Here is a 22,909-nt window from a genome sequence, read left to right as displayed (position 1 = left end):
CCCTAACATTTCCCTCAACCCCAGAGCAAAGAAACTCTAAATTATTTTGAAGGAGGTGGTGTTGATGCTTTCAATTTACTTGTTTTGGAAACTTTTTACTATGTCAGGGAAGTTGCAGTTGGGATTAATTTGCGAAATATTTAGGTATAATTGTGTGTGTGAAGTATTTGGGATGGCTAATTTTTAGTTGCATTTGAAATTTCTTAAGCCAATATCTCTGTATATAATGCAGCTCTGATGTCACAAAGTGAGACTTGCATATCCTTGGTTATAACCATGTCAGGGAAGATCATAAACTTATGGTGACTTGAGAAGATATGTGACTTTTTGTTCACAGGCAGCAAGGAAAATGTAGAGCCTGGCCATGTATGTTTTGTAAGGAAAGGTTTAGGTTTTATAAGGAAAGGTTTAGGCCTAAATAATGGTTCCTGGGCTGGGCCAGACCTCTCTTTGAAAAGGGCCGTTCACCAATGTTATGAATGCAAGCCCTGGCCTTATTTTTTTAAGGCAAGTACTGGCTAATGGCTCAAAGTATTTGATGTTTCCTTTACAGGACTGCTGGGCACGTTTATGTGCCTCAGTAACTCATGGGTTGTGTTAATCATGTTTTGTTGCTTAAACCACAAACCACAAGACATCTGACCAAACGAACTGTGGCTAATCTTCTCCATTTGTTTCTCCTCCACCTCTTTTGTCAGGTACTCTTTCAGAGAGGACAGTTAGAAAGAGAAATGTGAGATAAACCAAGTTTGGGGTTCAGATGTTACAACAAACCATTGTTTAAACAGATAGAGCATGTAAGCCAGCAACAAACTGACTGTGGTTTATGGATCATTAACAAACCATAGCTTGTTACCAGACGTGGGTTTGCATTACAAGAAGCCAGATGTCAACAACCATACCATGATTGGTCATGACATGTTGATTTGGTTAGTAGCTAGGGAAAAGATGGGTATTTTTAAGAAATGTTATGAGTGGAAAAAGCCATTAGTTTGGGGGGAGTGATGCCCTCCTAACTGAAGGAAGGGAGCAGGGAAGGCCAAAGAGAGGTAACAACAGAAGTACTGTAATTTGGAGACAAAGAAAAACACTAATGGACAGAAAATAAGCTGAAGGCTGAACCGTCTTGGGGTGCGAATGTTTCTCTCTTGTGGTTTGAATAGGGAATCAAGTAGTACTAGGCTTTTCACCTCCCCATATGCTCCATTTCTCCATTAGTAAATAACCCAAATATTGAAAAAATACCATGTCCCATCTTCTCCCCCGCCTCCACCTTTCCCTAAAGAAGAACAAGCTCACGTTTGCCCTTGGAACTTCTCAAAAAAGCAAGGAAGTGGGAAATGCAAAGCAGGATCAGTAAAAGACCCCCAAAGTGGTTCTGTTATATAGAAATTTCCAAACAGGCATGGTAACTTTACTTCTGCTTTTTGTTCCTCCATCATTAATCGCATCAATTCCTTATAAGACATCTAAGCACAAATATTCCATGATTGAGGGCTGAATGTGAAGAAATTATAGAATAGCTCAGTAAATGCCTTGTGGAAAACTTTCCAGCCCAGTCCATTGCTATTCAGATAGGATGCATTTCCTTTAATTGCTGATCATCATTCTGCTTCCATTTGCAGGTATAAGGAAAAATTGCCTTCCAAATGCTTTCACGAAAGCATTGTTAACAAAAAGAGGTTCTCTGATGCCCTCAATGGCCAGCGATGGAGATTTTTGAAAAGTGGCATAGATGATTTCAGAAATGGCTGCCCTCCCCCTTCTGACAATATAATTATTAGAGGTAAAATGGGACCTGTACCGATAATTCTACAGTACAAAAAACCGGATACTTCACAAATCATGCCATATAAAGCTGCAGAACTACAGACCAAAAGTGATATAATTTACTCCAAACTTAGTCCAGCGCAGAAAGCAAAGAAAGATTATATAGCACAGACAGAACACTGCTTGGCCCAACACCCGCTAGCACTTTATCCTCATTTGGAGGAGAGTGTGCCACCAGAGGTAAGAATAATCATATTTTTGCCCTCAATGTCCTTACAGTCTTTGGGTTTGAGTTTCCTGATCTTGAATTTACCAATTCCAGCCTTGGACAGAATATAGCCCAGAGAAGCAGAGCAAATATTTTAACAGTTTACATTTTGGCAGGCTGTAAATCTAGAAGCAAACACATTAATTTTCATCATACTGTATTATTATTATTATTATTATTATTATTATTATTATTATTATTATTTATTTATTTATTTATTTATTTATTTATTTCTATAGTGCTGTACATGTACACAGTGCTGTACATACAGATAACCAATCAATAAAATAATATTCTGAGACCATTCCATAAGTTTTTATTTTCTGCTGTGTCAAAAGTGAGTTTCATATCTCCAGCAAGCTTTGCTTGCAACACTCCATATCTGAGTTATATGAAATACCTTGGCTGGCATTCTGTTACTCAGTTATGATGTGAGATTGATTTATGCCTATGTAACTATTTACTATTCACATTAATGATGACAGTAAAATTGCCATGATTGGAAATGTCCCCTAAACCCACCTTAAAAGCCAGCCAGCCATCCTGAGTGGCACATTTTTGCAGCACTAGCAAGTGGGGCACTGAAGGATGATGTGACCAGCCTCCTCCTGCCAGGGAGGAATGGTGTGAGGACAGAGACCCTACACTATCCTATCACAACCCTTCAGTATCCCATTGCAAACTAGTGATGGGCAAGTGTTGCAAGGCAATCTGTAGTAGGGAAAGAGGACTGCTTTGTGAAAAGTCCTGTGGCACAGGTTGCCCTAGACCAAGGGTGGGCAAAATGCAGACAAAGGGCTATATGAAGCCTATGGGCCAATTTCATGGCCTCCCGGAGTTCCTCATGGGCTTGTCTACAGGATTAAAATTCTCTCCATTCAGTTTCTATAGAATGTGATCCCACCACATTAGATTCAGAGGAGTTGGGGCTTCTTGCACTCACTAACCCTCAAAAGTCCATTAAACGCTACAGAAAAAGCATTCAGTTTTTACTGGAGTACCCGTGAGGATGTGCGTTATCAAATGTGTTGCTCTTTGGTTCACGTGGCCGCACATTTTTGGTAGTGGGAAGGTGGACAGATGTGAATTTGTGGAAGAAACTGAAGACAATTAAACGTCCATGGAAATGTGCAAAAACCCACAGCAATTCACTTAATTCACTTACGTGTAGAGTAGCTCAAGGATTTTAAAAATCTTGGTCACTTTGTATTGTTAAAAGGCCTATCCTGAGTCTAAAAAGATCTGATGAGAAGTAGAAAAGGCCCCCTGCCCCACACATCCCTAAAGGGCGTTTGAGGTATTTGGGGCAAAATGACATTTATGTTTTGTAAGAGTATGAAGCCTTCAGTACACTATTGTAGCTCTCTAACCTCTAATGCTTGTGCCTTCCCTAGACTTTCTAATATGATGTACTAGGAATCTTTTGGAAGTGTTTATGCTTTGAACTCTGAACTTATGCTTACCCTGCATGGATGTGTAAATAAGCTTCACACCACAGAAACACCATATGTCTCTACTGATTTCCATCCAAGGAAACTGTATCCTGGATAAGCGCTGGAACTCCTAAAATGAGAAAGTGAAGTGCACATACATAACAAGATTTTAAGCAAAATAAATAAGGTGTCAGGGAGGCTACATCTTGCAAGTTATGACCAAGATTCAATCCCAAATATTTAAAATCAGATTCACAAAATTAAATTAAATTTATACAGTATAATATGTAAATGTGATAGAGAGAAATAGTACAAGTTTCCTTGCGTGGTTTCTTATCCGAGCGCAGCATTCTTTGCATTACTTCTATACCAATTTCACAGTTTTCATCTGAAACATGAGGTGGTTCGGATGTCTAAATATTTCACACTGTTCAAAAACATAGCTGTGTTATTCTGATAAATCAGTATGCAAAGGGATCTTGCAGTACCTTTGAGACTGCAGTAACTGAAAGAGAAAAGCTGGTAGCATGAGCTTTCATACACTTGAATCTACTTCCTCAGATGCATGTTACACAAGCCCTCCGCATATTTCAAACTGTGTGTGTTTCATTTACCTCCTTCTCAGCTTTTCTGTGATGTTGTGAGGCTCCTGGATCCCGAGATGCACCTGAGTAGAGGCTCATTCCATGACTACCAAACTGATAGGGATCTCCACACTACTGTTCAGTATCAGGTGCCACGTGACACAAAACCAGAAACACGCCACACCCCAACTGTCCCGTGAGTAATGGAATAGGTGGACTGTAATGCAAAAATGATTCTGCTTCCTTAAACTGACCTCTTGAGGCTGGGTGACTTAGAAACATTTATTCGTTGAAGTGGTTTGATGTGTAAAAAAAAAAAAAAAAAAAAAAAAAATGGAAGGGAATTTTCTTAGGTTACATGGCTAGAGTCCAGACTGTCTATAAGAATGCATCTCCCTATATGAGCATCCCCAAGTTTTAAGATCCTGGGGAAGGACTTTGTCTCTGTCTCATGCACAATTCAATCTCTGCCTCAATTGGCAAGAATATGTGAGAGGACCTTCTCAGTAGCTGCTCCCAGGCTGTGGAACTTCCTGCCATGGGAGGCTAGTCTTGCTTCCCTCTGGTCTATGTCTACCAACAGACAAAGGACTCTTTCAGAATTGTCTAACGAAGTATGAGTTCTAACAATATAGCCTCTTGGGCTTTGTGGGCTGTTTTCTCCTCCAGATACACTTGGAGGGTGTTCAGAGATCTTTCTTGGATCTGCACTAGGGTTCTTCCAGACATTTTTTTAAAACTGAGGATATGATTATTTTGAGATGAGCCAGCGTGATGTAGTGGTTTCTCTTCACCCCTTGCAAAGGCAGCTGAGCCTACCAGATGTCAGTCTCTGCCTTTGGAAGAAGAGGGAGGAAAGGAGTGGGTAGGAGAGGAGATGGCATGAGGTAGGGGAAGCAGAAGGAGCAGGGAAAGAGGGGATTGATGTGAAAGGGCTTGACCATCTGGCTGAGGCGCTGTGGAGGTAATAACGAAAAGGGAGTGACCAGCCGGGGCTGTTGACAGGAAAGGATTCTGTAGCACATGTTTGAGGGAGGCTTATGATATTCATGGTTCTTCCACTATAGCATGGGTGCTGCACCTCTAAGCTCTGCAAATGTGGAGGGCTGAATATATTTTAAAGCTGTAGTTTCTGTTAACCTGGGTAAACCATCTTATTCTCATACTGAGAGAAAGACAGGATATAAATAAAATGAAGAAATAATTAATAAACATCAGGGAAAGCTTTGCATTTGTGAGCATAGTTTTTTCTCCACAATAAGTCACTTTCTGCCTCTTTTTAAAGTGTTGTGTGACATTTCCTTGTTATGTTTGAATTGCAGTAACACAGAATCTCATTTGCACATGGAGAAAAGAACATACCTCAGCAGATTAGCCCCATTACCAATTAATACCTGCCACTGCCTGGTTTCTATCCATCCATCCATCCATCCATCCATCCATCCATCCATCCATCTATCATCTATCTATTGATCAATTGATTGCACTGAGTCCCAAGCCACTTATGATCTCAAAAGCCAATACTAGCACTCTGAATTAATCTAAGAATTGAGCACTCAACTATTGGGTTGTTTGTTTATTTTTACTATGGCAAGATATGATCCATAACCTCAGTATGAGTTGGTATTCATTGTTTTGTGCCAACTGAGTTTTCTAGTCCCAAGTTGAAAGGCATCAGAAATTAAACTGAAGGAAATGAAAACATACAAACAGAATAAAAATAAATAAATAAATAAATAAATAAAAATCTGGGGAGCACCAACCAGGTACCACTGATGCTGTAGTACCATTGAGATATTATCATTTCTTGGTATGCTGGTATTATGATTATTGTATTTCTCATTGTTTTTAGGGTATGGCTGCCTAAAAAGAAAAACCCTTACACATGGCTTAGCGAAAAAGAGGTGGCAGAGAGAGAAAAAGCAGCCAAAATAGCCTACATTCCTCCCTTGGATGAGAATGTAAAACGTGTGACGAAGGAATTCTGTGAATGGGTCAGTGCAATGGTAAGCCAAAAGGTTTTTGTGGGCTTTTGGGGCTACATGGCCGTGTTCTGGAAGAACTTATCCCTGACGTTCGCCTGCATCTGTGGCTGGCATCTTCAGGGATTGGTGGCATGGAAGTGAGTGGGGTATCTATACTGTGTGACCCTTGGTTGGGAGGAGATGACTTACATGTTAGAGTGTATTCTGTATATATTTGGTCTGTTGTTGAATGGCAAGGGCTCAGGGTGGAAGCATATGTGGAAGGATAGCCAAGGGATTTGTAATTGCAAACTGCTGAAACCAATTGTTTACAAAGTAATGCAAAGTCATAAAAAATCTGGTTTGGTATGTACATAAAGGTTAAGCAGGCTGTTTTCAGATGTCATGAACCTATGTGAACTTTAAAAGCTGGAGTGGATATTTTAAAGTAGTGCTTCTCAAAATGGTGTTCGGTGGACCAGTTCTGGTCCATAGCCATTTTCCAGGGAACTTTGGAATTATTTTAATATTATGGCGCAAATATAGAACCAGTCCCCAGCACACTGGGAAAAAGATCCCAGTCTGCCACATCAAATAGTTTGAGAAGCACTGTGTGGTGTGGTGGGGATGATTTCACATTTGCAATTGGTTTAAGGGGTGAGTTCCATCCAAACCAATTCTAGTAATGTTTCCTTAGTGTGAAGGTCTAGCTTCATCAGGGCTAGCCTGAAGGAAGGGGACTCCGCCCTCCATAACTGCCATCCGCCGGCCTGAGAGGGAGTTCACGAGGCAGGTCCAGCTTCATCAGGACTAGCCTGAAGGAAGGAGACTCAGCCCTCCATAACTGCCATCTGCCGGCCTGAGAGGGAGTTCACGAGGCAGGTCCAGTTCCATCAGGACTAGCCTGAAGGAAGGAGACTCTGCCCTCCATAACTGCCATCCGCCAGCCTAAGAGGGAGGTCACCAGGCAGGTCCAGCTCCATCAGGGCTAGCCTGAAGGAAGGAGACTCCGCCCTCCATAACTGCCATCCGCCGGCCAGAGAGGGGAGTTCACCAGGCAGGTCCAGCTCCATCAGGGCTAGCCTGAAGGAAGGAGACTCTGCCCTCCATAACTGCCATCCACCAGCCTGAGAGGGAGTTCACAAGGCAGGTCCAGTTCCATCAGGACTAGCCTGAAGGAAGGAGACTCTGCCCTCCATAACTGCCATCCGCCGGCCAGAGAGGGGAGTTCACCAGGCAGGTCCAGCTTCATCAGGACTAGCCTGAAGGAAGGAGACTCAGCCCTCCATAACTGCCATCCGCCGGCCTGAGAGGGAGTTCACGAGGCAGGTCCAGTTCCATCAGGACTAGCCTGAAGGAAGGAGACTCTGCCCTCCATAACTGCCATCCGCCAGCCTAAGAGGGAGGTCACCAGGCAGGTCCAGCTCCATCAGAGCTAGCCTGAAGGAAGGAGACTCCGCCCTCCATAACTGCCATCCGCCGGCCAGAGAGGGGAGTTCACCAGGCAGGTCCAGCTCCATCAGGGCTAGCCTGAAGGAAGGAGACTCTGCCCTCCATAACTGCCATCCACCAGCCTGAGAGGGGAGTTCACCAGGCAGGTCCAGTTCCATCAGGACTAGCCTGGAAGAAGAGACTCCTCCCTCCATAACTGCCATCCGCCGGCCTGAGAGGGAGTTCACCAGGCAGGTCCAGCTCCATCAGGGCTAGCCTGGAAGAAGGAAGAGCCCTCCCTCCAATCCATCTGCCTTGGTCCAGGCCTCAGAGGGAGAGAACCACTGGACCTCATCCCCTTTCCCTCCACCATTCCCTTCTCCTTTTGTTTTGTGTCTTTTAGATTGTAAGCCTGAGGGCAGGGATCTGTCTGATTAAAAATAATAATTGTAAGCTGCTCTGAGAGCCATTAGGCCTGAAGGGCGGGGTATAAATACCTAAATAAATAAATAAATAAATAAAGTTAAGAAAGCAATTGTATGCTTCCCAATTACTATTTCTATTCTTACTTCAATTCATATAATAAAATCTGTGAAGTATTTGACCTTTGTGCCGTCTATCCCAAGTCAGTGACTCACTAAAGGTATCTGACACTTTTGTGTAATGTCATGCTTTAATTTAGTTCCCTCTTTAGTTCACATGGTATATAAGAGTGGGCCTAGGTATGGGGGGGAAGAGGAAGAAAGTTCGGTCTAATGAAGCTTGCCGATTCAGCACCAATGAAAGTTTACAGGGTGACTCACACGCAGCGTGACTTGTTCAGTATTCTGAAGTCCCAAATATAGTGATGGAAGCAGAGAGAGTAAATGCTTTGTTTCCAGTAGTTGTTAGTAGATACATCTGAGTATGTGATGCTTTTGAGGGAAGAAACCATCCTGAAAAATAAATATGAGAGAGGCAGTTTTGGAACCTCCTCTCGAGAGGAATGGGAGGAAGAAAGAGACTCACACGAATATAAATAACAGGTTTTCTGTTCTAATGCTTATTTGTGGCCTTTGCAAGGAAGTTCTTTTTGTTTCTTCATCTGATCTTTGCTGTTTTGCCCACCCACCCCTTCCCTCTGCAGCATCACATGTTGGGGAAATAAACATTTGGTTCAATGAAACCCTGAGAGAGTGACTTAAAATATGAGTTTTAATCACAGTTGGGACTCACTGGTTTAATTTCCAGATGTAAAAGGGAACTTTGGGTTCTATCCATTAGTCAATTGAGATTAATAGGACTTAAGTTAGACTGAAGCAAATCTATTTAAGTGAGTGTACTCTTGACTAAGGACTTTATGACATGGAGGCAAACTGGAGGCAAACTGGAGGCAAATTGGTTAAATCCCATGCAGAAACAGGATTTTCAAATCCGCAAAACACCTGCTTTTGAGAGTTGTTTTTCAGGTGCATTAGCGTCAATGAGAAATAAGGTGACATTAGTCCAAACGCAAAGTCGACAAAACACACTCCTTTTTACTTCCAGGAAGTTCCCGAAAGTAAAAAGGAACAGAACACCCTAAAAGACTGCAATATTGTACTCACACTTAACTGGTGAGCCTTAAGGGAAGTCAACTGGAGGCCAAGTTGGGCAAGTTCTTAACATTTGTTCCTAGACACACTGGAATGGGGGACCACAATCACCAATTTCTTGCTCATATTCTAAAGCACATACTCTTATTACCATCATCCTACAAATATGTTCTTTAGAGGGTGTTTGCAGCGACAGAAAAAGCTGCCTCCTAAAAGTCTCTGCTTGGCTTTAAATTCCAGGGAGGTGAAAATAACATCGATGAAGCCACCATCATGGAACTGTTTGACACAAGGTATGAAAGCAAGGCCAAGGCATCATCACCCATTAAAATAGTGGAGCTATATCATGTGCCAGGAGAACTGAGGGAGTGTGAAGGAAAAGTCAGCTGGGGATCTGTTAAGAAGCTCATCAAGGTAAATTGAAGCTGAAATGTTGCAGAAATTGAGGTAATATTGGAGAAACGCAACCTGCACTAAAAATATTTCTCATGCTCTTGAACAGTTCTCTTTCATTTTAGTGCAACTTGCACAGGAGAACTTAACACTGGATTTGCCTGTCCCTTCACCTGCTTTAGCCTTTATGGAATTTGAGTTCCTTTTTCCTGTGCTACAGACTGTATGGGATCAGGCTCTGGCTAAAGCCATGTTCATTTACCTCAACAAACCAAAAAGTCACATCAGGTTAACTACAAACGTGGCAGTTTTGTTGGTCCCTGTCCTTGCCTCTCACCCCCCATCCGACCATTCCTCCACTTGGGACTTTATCACACACAAGCAAATTGGGGGCAAATTGGTTAAATCCTGTGCAGAAATGGGATTTAAAAGTCCACAAAACACCCACAAAAGCAGGTTGTTTTTCAGATGTGTTAGCATCAATGCGACATTAATCCAAATGGAAAGTCAGCAAACCCCACTCCTTTTTACTTCTGGAAGTTTGCCAAAAGTAAAAAGGAGCGGGTTTTGTCGACTTTCCGTTCATGTTATTTCCCATTGATGGCAACGTCATCTGAAAAACTACCTGCTTTTGCAGGTTATTTTTACTTTCTGTTTGGGTAACCCCGAACGTTGTGTGACCTTACACTCCTAATATCACAGTATTATTTAGCATTTGGGTCTAGACACTTCTCTTACACAGAGGGATGTTCTTAGATTGCCACTTGCTGGTTGCTTTGCAGTACTGCTTCCAATAAGATCTCTTAGTCCCATGGCTTCTTTGTTCCTAAGATATGTGTGAAATGCTTACCAGCTGGAAATGTCATCATAAAGATAATCTATACCTGAAAGAGGAAGGGGCACACCTGATCATTCTTGTTCACCAAGTTTATTCTCCATCCATTGCTTTCAAGCTTGCCATACAGAATATTCTTTGTCCCTTGGTTGCACGGTATATAAATAAATCTAAAGTGAGAGTGCTGGTGTTCAGGGATAGGCAGTGTATTGCCTTTTTCCATTTTGTACTATGACCAGTGGTGTCACTAAGGGGGGTGCAGGGGGTGCGGACCGCACCAAGTGACACTCTAAAAGGAGGTGACATCACTGCTCCTCAAGCACCTACCTTTCGGCAGAAACGGGCTGTGGCATTCACCTGCTTCCCTTTAAAATGCTTTAAGAGATGGTGGGAGTGGGGTGAAGCTCAGTGGGATGAGAAAGGAGAGCCCCCACCAAATTTTTAAAATTATAATTTCAAATTTCAATTTTTTTATATTTTTTAATTTCTTTAAATGTTTTTGATTAAAAAAAATCTTTTTCATTTTTCTTAAACAAACAAACAAACAAACAAACAAACCCTCATTTTAACCAAATCTTCACTATGTATATGTAAATAAATTTAGGTCATGCTTATGATATTGCAATTTGAAGGTACAATTTTAATTTGGCTAGTTAATGTCACAACTATTAGCATTACACTCAGTGGTATATGGGAACTACGATTTATGAGTAACATTAGTGCAAAAAAGCATTGCTAAGGATTCTGTACGGTTTAAAATGGGAAGAGATCAATGGGGGGGGGGGTGACACCATGAGATACCATACCAAGTGACACCAACCCTAGGGATGCCACTGACTATGACACCCATAATTCCTTACTATTGGCCATGGTATTTGGAGTGAATAGATGTGATAATCCAAAATATGTGGAGAACATCAGTCTGTCTTGTTAGTAACTGCCTTCAACTCAACTTCAACCTACGGTGACCCTATGAATGAGAGATCTCCAAGATCTCCTCAACCGCCTTGCTCAGCTCTTGCAGATTCATTGGTATGGCTTTGGTCTACTTATATATGGGTACCTATTTAGTGGCCATGGCCATATAAGGAATTTGCTGCCATATAAAGGAGAGATTGTGCTGGCAGGTGCTGACTGGTAAAAGGGAATGTTTTGGCGCTGATTGATGGAGAAGAACTGTACAGTCACCCCTCCTAACTTGCAGATCTGGGATCTGTGCCCTCGAATATCCATGGAGGGGTGACCCCTGCTATTTCCAATTATGTGCGTGCTAGGGGTGCGCCCCATTCAAGCCTATGAGGCTTGAATATGCGTGAGCCTCCGTTTTCGTGGGGGTGGGTTGGTCTGGAATGGATCCCCCGTGAAAATGGAGGGTCAACTGTATTGGGAATGTGAGGGTATAAAAGCTTGTGTCTGCCCAGCCTCGGCACCCCTAAGCACTTACGTTTAATTCTGTTCAAATAAAATCTGTTATCTTGAACCAAGATATGGCTGGTCAATGCCTGTGTGTCTGATTGAGGCTGTTTCCTGATGGAGGCTAGCATGACAGAGTGATGACTTTTATCAGCCAACCAAAATGCACAAAAATCCACTGTGCAAGCTTTGGAAGCTTAATCGACTTCTTTGTTAGACAAAGTTGTTGAAAATCATACAGGAGATGAAAACTTACAGAGTTAGAGCCAGAATCCTACATTTTGTCTCAGATGTTAGTGCTGTTGTCAGTTAAGAGGGTCTGGAAGGATCTCAATGCAGGCAGACTAGGGACAAAGGGGCAATAAAAGATAATAAAATTTCAACTCCCGTTAGCAACAGAAAAGTAACTTCTCTTAAGATCCAGGCTGTCCCTGGGCTAATCTACAATACACTAGGAGTCCAAATGGAAGCCTGCTCCTTTTGCCTCTGCCCCAGAGCCATCTTGCATACCTTTTTCTCTGCAAGGACATCAGGTAGATTTCTACATTACCTGACTGTCCCTATGGAGTTTCCTGTCTCTATCACCACAGCTCCTGCTACTGCCACCTTTCAAACCATTTTAATGTCTGGACCAGTTCCCCGCCTAAATGGCAAGGTTTTTCCTTATTCTTCTGGCAGTGCCAGCTCTGCTTGTGAGCCCATTGCATTGAGGCACATGAGTTATCCAGCATGTGATCTGGACGTTTTGTCTGACCTTAAAAGCAAGTAGCTGCAAAAGCTAGTGGCAGCAGTGCTGCTGAGAGAGGAGAGAAAACCTCACTGTTCGGGTTAGGGATTGGCCTGGACATTAAAATGGTGGCACCTGTTAGGGCCAACTCCAGAGAAAACTCTGCTGTTTAAAAACCTCTTTGTCTTCATCTTATTTCAATTTCTGCAGATGTCAAAATACAGAAGTAGTTTCTCTTTAACTCAGTGGAGGAAATGGAGAAGAAGGGGTGGAGGTTTGCCTTTCTCAGAAGGTTCAGCAAAAGCAAGCCACTGCAGCCTCCTTGTGTTCTTCATCATTAATAACTTTTGTCATCTCAACCACGCTCTGATGTTGCTTGGCCACGTGTCCTAATTTTAATCCATTTAAATGTTGGAGGGCATGTTACTGTGCACTGATGGAACATTCAGAATACAAAATGCATCTTTTTGAAATGACTGATACTTTGTAAAAATAAATAAATAAAACTATTGCATATTATTTTTAGCGGGCACCTTCAGAGCCCAAATGTGAAAAGATTAAATATGGAGCCTGGTACCTTCATCCCAAGAAATGGAAAAAGAAAAAAGCAAGGGAGCAGGATAAAATTCCTGATTGTCTGCAGTTCTTTCTGAATTTAAGGGAAAAGAATATACCAAAGGTAAGTGAAAATGTTTATAGAACTCTGTGCTGTATAATGAGGGCTAGAGTATAAAACCACAAACAACATGTAGGTGTAAGTTGCCTTGACTGAGTACTTTACTCAGGTGTTTTGCCAAACCTTTCTGGAATTCCTCAATTTTTAGTGGTTTTTTTTTTAAAATCCATTCCAACAACTGACAGAGGAACTTAATTTTGATAGGGAGGAAAAGAGCTGAGTAAACATGATCCATGTTGGTAGAAGCAAAATGCTGTTTGTGGGTGCCGAGCTCATTAATGAGCCTCTCTCCCACCCCTGGTTTCTGCATAAAATCCCTTTAATTAAAAACAGCAAAACCAAAACCTTTCATTTTCACTCCCCATCATCTTGTATTTCCTCCCATGCTCCTGAACATATGACACTCAGGAACATGAAGGCAGAAAAATATGGCAGCCTTCACATCTTTTTATGGCATCCATTTCCATACAACAACACTCTAGAATGATTAATTTTGGGCTTGTGGTGGGCAAATTGAAGGTGGCATCCAAAAACCACTCCAAGCACCCAAAAATAAATTTAAATAAAGATAATTTTGATGATGATGATGATGATGATGATGATGATGATGATGATGATGATGATGATGCCAAATATAGGAATGGGGTGGGCCAGCCAGGATGTTTGGACTGTTTTAACAGCTTGAGTGTTTCTCGTGATATTATGGCTGATTGATTGATTGATTGATATCCTGCTTTTCTCCTAAATAAGACTCAAACTCATTATTTGAATTTACCAACCAAAATATTGGCTGTAGAACATTAGTTGACAAGTATTGGGCTTGACATGCTACCATGTGATATTAATCACCATACCACTTATTTGGATCTGATTTCACAACACAATTGATGTGATGTTAAGAAGGGACAGGTCTGGTTTATACTTGGATATGAGACCAGCAGCGTCTCTCAGGGGTGTCTAGGTTGGCTAAGAAGCCCGTCTGAAATGCTGGAGAGCTGGTGTCACTTGAAGCCAGCAGTACTAGGCTAACTGGACCAATTGTCTGACAGCTTCCTATGTCCCCAAGAAAGTTCAGTATTGGAGTTAGATTCATGGTGGCTCAGATTTCCACACATGGACATCACATCATTCATGAGCTCGAGAGAATGTGTACACATAGAGCATCAATATTTTGTCAGACACTTCCATCAGATTTCTAGGGGAAATCACTGCCACAGAATCTTGCACAGTGTAGCTCAACTCCATATATATATATATATATATATATATTTCAGACTCAACCCCAAAAGGTCCCATACTGCAGGTTTTTCCTTTGACCATTACCCACATACAGAGCTGGCTCACAGCTCCTCCACTTGTCTAGTAGGGATATAGGAGATAATACCAAGTCATCTCCATCCATTATCTATGTTTTCATGTGCCATTTTGGCTTCTGTTGAGACATGTCCGAGTCTTAAGCATATTACATCAGGACAGACCACACTGATGATCCAAGTGAATGACTTACAAATGCTGACTTACAAAAATCTCAGAAGTACCAAACTGGAAGGATGCTGTAGGCATGTCTTCACCAATTACATTTCTTTACAGGATTTAAGTGTTACCTTCATGTTCAAAACAAATGAAATCTCTTATAGGATCAAACTGATGAAATGCCACTCCATGGAACCTATGCATTTGAGCAGTTCTTGGAATCAAAAGGCTACAGGAAACCAGCGGTGAGTGAAGGCCTATGCAACTGGAGAGCAGGACTGGAGTCACTGCAGCTTTGTGGAGGAAATGTGATCACTGGTCACTCTATATCAGACCTGACTAACTGGTGACCCACCTGGCCTAATGCAGTCTATTAGTAATGCATCATAGCTTGCCAATTGCTTAGCCACCTCCTGTTCTTGCAGTCCTAGTTGTAAAACCAGGAGGTTTATTGTGCTTCTGACAGGCCATTTTATAATGCTGATCAACTGTACTTGGGTTGATGAGTGATAAGTTGTCTAGGCCAGATCCAGATCATCATACTCAGTCCCGTGGTGGTCCCAAGCGAAGGAGCCAAGGCATTTCCTGTATTGGTCTGGCACACTGAGAGCTCATGTGGACTATGCCAATCTTGTCATCAATTGACAGTTCTCCAAAAGGCTGTTACTCAGTGATTAGCAAACCCGTGCAGGTGTTAAGCCACAACCAGTCTAGTGACCCAGTAAGGTGGGAGGTGGGGCATGCTGCCCTGGGCACAAGTGAAACCAGCCAATAGTCTCTCAGCTGACCAAGCTTTCATACTGTTTGGTTTCACACCAAACTAATGTGATCAGGCCTGTCTGTGACCAAGGCAAATGGAAAACTGAACTGGAAGCTTTTATTATCTTACCATAAGGGTGTACCGTCTAATTAAAAAGATTGTATGTACAGCGCTGTTTAAATTAACAGTGCTATATAAATAAAGCTTAATAATAATAATAATAATAATACCTATGCGGGGGCGGGTGTCAGAGAGAGAGAGAGAGAGAGAGAGAGAGAGAGAGAGCGCATTGTCCCCAAATAAGTTACTGCAATGTTAATGAAGTTACTCTGGGACCTCAGAAGGCATCTCATCCTAGGGAAATTTTCATGTCTGCTGACCCAAGTGCTCACCATAAGAACTAGCAGAAGACACCTCTTGATTTTCAGTCTTTCAATTCCACCACATCTTTCACCCTCTGCTTGCGCATGTTATTTCAAAAATGCCTCTTTTCCCCCTAATTAGAAGTTTAGGAAGTTGCTGTGTGAACACACGAGGGACAGCAGCCTTATGAAGAGAAAGAACTGGGTGCAAAGTCTTTCCCAAGAAAAGGGGCACAATGAAGAAGAATTACATAATGTTAATTTATGAAGAATTGTTACAGTTCATGCAAGAAGGAGCTCACAGGCTATTGAGACTTGGGTATCCACTCTGTGGGACATAACTGTGCAACAGTGTTATGAAACTAAGCACACTGAAGTGGTTGTTGGAATATAAAGCTGGAGAGAGATAATAGTTTAGGTTAGTCAAAAATTATGTGAGAGCACTTTGTGATTGTAATACTTAGCATCATTACAACACTTGAGTATTAAAAGTGCTTCATATGTTCTTGAGTATTAAAAGTGCCTCAGCTGAGACTGAGAAGGAATGGCATATTAAGGACCATCCAGTCAATTAATTCATGGGAGAGATGAGACTTGAATCAGACACCTTTCAATTTACACTCTGCTTTTTGGACTTTTCAAGGTGTATTTCTTTTCTTATACCACCAACTTTGGCCAAACTGACTTCATGCATTTCTAAAAACAATACACAAACTATCATCTTGCTCCAGCCACATAATTGATCTTCTTTCTGTTAAAAAATGTCACAAGTTTCAGTGTGCTTTTGTACTGTATGATTCACTCTTCCTAACTTGTTTTGTGAAAAAGTACAGTTATGTGTTTCTCAAAAGAGCATAAACAGGATAGCAGCCATTACCTGAGAGCATATGGAATTTAATAGGGAACTTTTCAGAGAGCTGGGCTGTGGAAAGAGAGAATGCCCATGTTTAAATGTCAGAGTGCAGCCATATATAATGTTAGTCTGATAGTATTTTCTGCCTTGCAAAGAACCCTCAGGAAAAGGTGGCCTGCAACAGAGAAGGAATAGAAAAGAAGAGGTGCTTTCCTACCAGCACACTTCCCTTGACATTCCACACAAACCACTTTGCCCCTTCATTCTTCAGGTTATTTGAGAAGTAAAATAAATCTTTTTCACTGTTAGTTTAAAGCAGTGATGTTAACACATGATCCTGATGGACCTCAATTCCTATACTGTAATTCTTGCTGAGCAGGCAAATATATCCTAGCATGCTGCACTGTTTGTGATAGCAGCAGAGAAAATTAGAATGAAAACCCTGAATCAACTGGCATTAAATCACAAGAAAATTTGATGATTTGAAAAGGCTCAACTTGGGAAATTTTATGAAGTGTTTAGATAGATTGTTAAATTGTGTGTTTTAAAAGGCTTTTAAATGGTTTATGATTTTGTCATAAGATTTGTATTTTTATACTGTACTTTTTTATTATATTGTTGTATCCTGTTATTCTTGTTTTGTATGCAGTAGCCTATGTCTAATAGCAATACTTTGGAATAATCAGTTCTGGCCAGCATAACAAATTCTTAGGGATGATGATGGAACACGTAATTCACAATCTGGAGGGGCTGACATTTGTCATCATTGGTTGAAAGGTCACTGCATACATTACATTTTCTATGTTATACTTAACATTTCTCCCAAAATGTATACATGATAATGTAAAGCATAAATGGAATCACAGTACTGTACTGTATTTCCATTTATGTTAATAATATTGTATTGTATGGTATTGTATTTTGGATTCTATTGTAAACATTATCTTGTATTTTGGATTTTATTGTAAGCCACTCATAAATCACCCAGCTACATAAATTGGTGCATAAATTTAATAAATTACATATTAGAAATAGGAGTCCATGGTGACAATCAGGAATAGTGACAAAGAGGCACCTAAAATAGTTAGCTAATTAGGTTCAAGCTGGATTCAGACAGAGTGTAGAAGTCAGTAGTTAAAATAACTTGTAGTTCTGTGCTTTCCAGTTGTTTCTGACTTATGGTGACCTTATCACAGGGTTTTCTTGGCAAGATTTGTTCAGAGGGAGTTTACATTTGTCTCCCTCTGAGGCTGAGAGAGTGTGACTTGCCAAAGATTATCCAGTGGGTTTCCATGGCTGAGCGGGGTTTCAAACCCTAGTCTCCAGAGTCATAGTCCAATGTCCAAACTACAACACCTCACTGGCTCTAATTACGTGTAACTAATTCCTTTCTCCGGAATCAAATGTATTACTCTTGAGAGGTTAATTACTTTCAAAATAAGCGCATCCTTCTTCTCACATCATGTGCCATTTCTAAATTCTGAGTTCACATTAGGAGGATTTGAGTTGTTTATGTTTATAACTATCTACCCAGCCTCTTCCTATCCCTGCAGAGAACAACAACAGCAACCAATTTCATTTTACAGCGTAATCCTAAACATCAACAATGCGGATGACACTATGCTACTAGCAGAAAACATCATTTTTAATGTTTGAATTGTTGTATATTGTAGTGTTTATATTTATCGTTTGTTGTTACCAAGATGTTGTAGCCCGCCTTGATCTCAAGGAAAGGCGGGCTATAAATAAACGATTTATTATTTATTATTATCATGGACTTGGAACAATTACTGGGGAAGGTCAAGGAAGAAAATGCAAAGGGAGGCTTATTGCTGAAGATAAAGAAAAACAAATATAATGACCATGGAGGATCTACACATATTCAACCTAGACAATGGGGAAATCAAAATAGTTAGAGATTTCCTTTACCTTGAATCAAACATTGATCAGAATGGAGACTGCAATCAAGAAATCAGAAGAAGACTGGGAATGGGAAGGGTAGTGATAAAAGAACTAGACAAGATCCTGAGCACTAAAGTTAGAACCATCCAAGCTATTGTATTCCCTGTCATCATGTACAGATGTGAAAGCTGGACAGTGAAGAAAGCAGATAAAAAGAAAATCAACTCATTTGAGATGTGGTGCTGGAGAAAAGTGCTATGGATACCATGGACAACCAAAAAGACAAACAATTAGGTCCTAGAATAAATCAAGCCTGAACTCTCCCTGGAAGCCAAGATGATCAAACTGAAGCATACTTTGGCCATATCCTGAGAAGGCATGACTCCTTGGAAAAGACAATAATGTAAGGAAAGGCAGAAGGCAATAGAAAAAGAGGAAGACTGCATGTCAAATGGCTAGACTCAATTAGGGTGGCCATGGACCTGAATCTACAAGACCTCAGCAGAGCAATGGAGGATAGGGGGTCTTGGAGATGTCTCATCCACAGGATCACCATGAGACCAGGTTGACCCAAAGGCAGCTAAGAACAAACCTAAACATCTCTCTCAAGCTTTAGTGAGTTCATTGGAGCATGCCTAGGTAAATGAGCACAGGAGTGCCTCCTTCACTATTCATATAGAAAAACATGTTTGCATATCCAGGGGAGGGTTGCTGCCATCTATTTTTACTGGAGGGAGGCTTTGGGGCTTTAGTAACTGCATGCCAGACAGAAATGAAGATGGATTCAAATCTTGCAATGTCATTTTTCTTTGGCTAAACTCAGCTATAGAGCACAAGAACAGCAGAATGGATCAGGACTCCAGCACTAGAGGTGGGGATGGGGAGGGTTTAACCCTCCATCCCATTCAATTTTCGTGATGAAAATCCACCACCCCCAACTTTAGTAAATGTACAAATATAATATAGGCAATTATCTTTCACCAATAACCCATTTCTAACAGTGTAAAGGGGGGCGGGGGAATTTCCAGAAAAAAATGGCATGTAGTGTGGGGAGGAGGATGTGCTTTCTCCCCCAAATTGGGGGGATAAATTGGAGTGGGCATTAAAACTAATCTAAACCTCTCTATTTCTGCTGACTGAGAAGGGAGCATATTTTGCACCTGCTCCATTTGCAGAAAATGTTCTGTCCCCTATGGAATAATGCCCTAAAATCATCCACTGCTAATAACTAGCCCTAGCTGTCATTGTCCTGTTTGACTACTACATGTTGTTCTGAAAACCAAAATATACTGTTAAACCACTAACATCCCAGTAGACACACATGCTACGAAAGAATTACTTCACAATGAGAGCGGCCAGTAGAAATAACCATGTAGTAAATAGTAAATAGTAAATAGGTGAGTGGGATTCCTTTGAGACGCCAGTTACCTTGATGTTTGTCCCCAAAACTTCAACCCCACTACTATGTATGCCTGACTAATTGTGCCATACTGAAATATAAATGGAAAGGAATAGAGTGTGTATATACATTTATATTTATTTCTTGAATTTATATTTATTTATATTTATTTCTTGAATTTATATCTCACCTTTCTTTCAAGATGGAAACCAAAGCTTCTGAAAAGCACAAATTGGATGTACATCTTTGTTAGATGCTGGGAAGTTTGTGACTTAATAGTATATTATGCTGATAAGCATAATATACTATTAAGCCACTAACATCCCTGGATAGACAGCATCTAATAAAGATGTGCATCCACTTTGTGCCTGCCATTCCTAATCTGTGAAATGATAAAAAGAAAAAAACACAGAAACTTTCTTGTGTACACAGATTTCCTTCACTGGATTTGGTGCCTCTGTCTGGTGTAGATGATCTGCTTAATTTCCGTTTTATGCAGAAGCACCTCTGTGTAGATCTCAAGAGCCAAAGAGATGATACACAGGTGCCTTGCAGTACAAGCTGGAGAGTCGAAGCACAACAGTGCCAAATAAACTTTCCCTCTGTATCTTCTTCTTGGTACCCCTATTAATGCACATTTATACATAATAGGACAAAGCTGTTATCAAATCCAAAAGTTCTGCCGAAACTCTTAGCAAAGAGACGACCAGTGTGAATGCGGATGAAGAAATCAACACCGGGCAATCGTCACCGAATGTACTACTGGATTTACTATCTGAAACCAAAATAGAGGCACTCAAGAAAAGTCTTCACCTTCCTCCCATATCTTCCCACATGTACTATCTCAACTTATGCAAATAAACTGAGTTTGATGTTGTGTGTCCACATAGTATACATTTTGTTCTGAGTGGATTCTGAGTGGGGCCAGTACTTTAAACTGCAGGTGGAAGAAGTGTTACACTTTAATACCCGCACCCTACCCCACAAAGAGTTCTCCCTAGCTTAGAACCTGAAGATGACCCCACTCCCAAATACCAAAGGACAAGGCTGGGTTAGACTATGGAGCACAGATCTCCCAGAAGTAAAATAGTCTAGGCTAGGCATGGGGAAGATGAGGCCCATGAGCCACATGGTGCATTTAACCCCACCTTTGTGACCTATGAAACCCTCTGAAAATCCCCAGTCCCCCCATTTAAAAAATCAGACCAGTTTTCAGGTGATTCCCTCCTCCAAAAACAGTCTAAGTTGCCTCCAAACCACCTGCAAATTGGGGTTGAATTAGGAATACAATGGGCCCTTGGTATCATCCGCTGGGGTTTGGTTCCAGGACCTGGTGTGGATACCAAAATCCATGGATGCTCAAGTCCCAATAAAATACAATGGATAGTAAAATGGTGCCCCTTATATAAAACAGCAAAAATAAGATTCATTTTTTGGATTGTATATATTTTCTGTATATTTTCAATATTGTCAAGCCATGGATGCTTAAATCCACAGATAAAGAATCTGTAAATACAGAGGGTCAACTGTAATTGCAAATTCAATCCAATTCAAAATGCAAAAAGGGGGATGGAATGGGAATAACAACCTCAAGTGATGCTTTGTCATTTCTGGTTCATCTGAATGTGCCAGTGTGACCCATGGTGGAGGGAGTCATGGAATGAACATCGTTTCCCTCTTTGCCTACCCTTGTCTTAGGTTATGTAGGGCTTTTTGGGTTAACACCTATATCTGAAGAATACTTTGGGCTTGTGACATATTCACCTCACTCGAGGCAGGGGTCACAAACTGTTGGGAACTGGCTTCTCTATACAGATCTTGAGCTTGCATAGGAACTCAGTGCAACAGGCAGTGTGTAGGCAATTCTGAGTCTTATCTCTGTGCCTGGGCTCTTCTCATGGAACCCTTATTGGCAACTACCAATAAGTTTTCTGGAAGAAGGAGCAGACTATGCAAGGAGTAAGTCCTCCCATTCCTCACTCTTAACTGAACAGCTGCCATAATGTCTGTTTTCCTAACTGATCATTAAGTGCACAGTGGCTATGTAAATGTACATGGGATGATGGGTACTGCAGAAGGTATGTCCATATAATATGCTTAGAAATGAAATATGAAATAGATATTTCCTCAGTGTTACTCTAATTGACCTGGGTTTCTAAAGAAGTTTTCTCAGATCCCAGAACACAGGCACAGAAAATGTGACTTTCCAGATATGGTTGAACTACAACTCCCATAATCCCCAACTATTGGTCATGCTGAGTGTGGCTGCCAGGAGTTGAAGCCCAAGAACATCTAGATGGCTGATGATTCCATATTCCAACAGTGTGTTTACTGGATGTCACTCAACCACCTATGCATCCACATTGTCAAAACTGTTGGAACTCAGAGCATTACCATGTTTTAATACTGCAAGCCCATTTCTTGCATGGACTTGACATTTGACGTAAAAATGTTTTAAGATGCCATGGACTATGAAGTCCATACCAAGAAATATGTTGTGACACATTACAAAACTATGCTTTCCAAGTAATTTATTCCCATGATGACATATGTAGTAACATTTTGTGTTTATCTGCTTCAGTTTCTTCTGCAGATGTTGGCTGCAAGTAGTCCTGAGAAGGTACTACTAGATGGGAGTGACTATTCAAGGAGGCTATCCATGAAGTACTTTGAAGACCTTAGAGTGCGATCTTCCTCAATCTTTAAGGATATGTAGTCAATGAGTGCTTGTTTTAACACTTGTACAACCAAGCCACAAAGTTATTCATAATGAGACCACCAAAGCTGCCTCATAGCTCTCTGCTTTCCTTCACTGGAAACTGCTCAAACATAGTTGGTTAGACATATGGAGATGTGAACCAAGAAAATGTAAGGATGAGGACATAAGGCCCAAATAACCTTAGCTATAAGGGCTAACAAGAACAAGCATTAACATTAACCTTGTAATACTATTGGAATGCTTAAACCTACCAATCATATGGAAGTGAAAGGAGTTATTCAGATTATAATATATTTTAGGGAAAACTGAGAACTTTAACTGTAGATATGAATGTAATGTGGTAACTGCAATGTGCAAAACTATAAAGTGCATA

General features: G+C 41.0%; 1 protein-coding gene across 2 annotated transcripts; it reads left to right on the top strand.

Annotated features, from left to right (window-relative positions):
• The first annotated feature begins 1,631 nt into the window (after positions 1-1,631).
• On the top strand, positions 1,632-22,829 carry LOC149313222 (protein FAM47E-like). 2 transcript variants are annotated; one of them, XM_089527124.1, is made up of 7 exons: positions 1,632-2,010; positions 4,097-4,251; positions 5,908-6,061; positions 9,265-9,438; positions 12,919-13,071; positions 14,706-14,786; positions 22,399-22,829. In XM_089527124.1, exons 1-7 carry the CDS (start codon positions 1,792-1,794, stop codon positions 22,531-22,533), a joined length of 1,071 nt encoding a protein of 356 aa, XP_089383250.1. In that variant the 5' UTR covers positions 1,632-1,791; the 3' UTR covers positions 22,534-22,829. The 2 variants fall into 2 exon arrangements, with proteins under 2 accessions (XP_089383250.1, XP_089383249.1); XM_089527123.1 differs by lacking the exon at positions 22,399-22,829 and adding an exon at positions 15,806-15,978 and having other exon boundaries at positions 1,694-2,010.
• The last annotated feature ends 80 nt before the right edge of the window (positions 22,830-22,909 follow it).

This window comes from Sceloporus occidentalis, unplaced genomic scaffold (genome assembly GCF_023333645.1).
Source record: "Sceloporus occidentalis isolate IW3139 unplaced genomic scaffold, rSceOcc1.0.p SCAF_5, whole genome shotgun sequence".
Lineage (NCBI taxonomy): Eukaryota > Metazoa > Chordata > Lepidosauria > Squamata > Phrynosomatidae > Sceloporus > Sceloporus occidentalis.
Note: the sequence above shows the minus strand (reverse complement) of the source record. Positions and strands in the feature narration are given on the sequence as shown.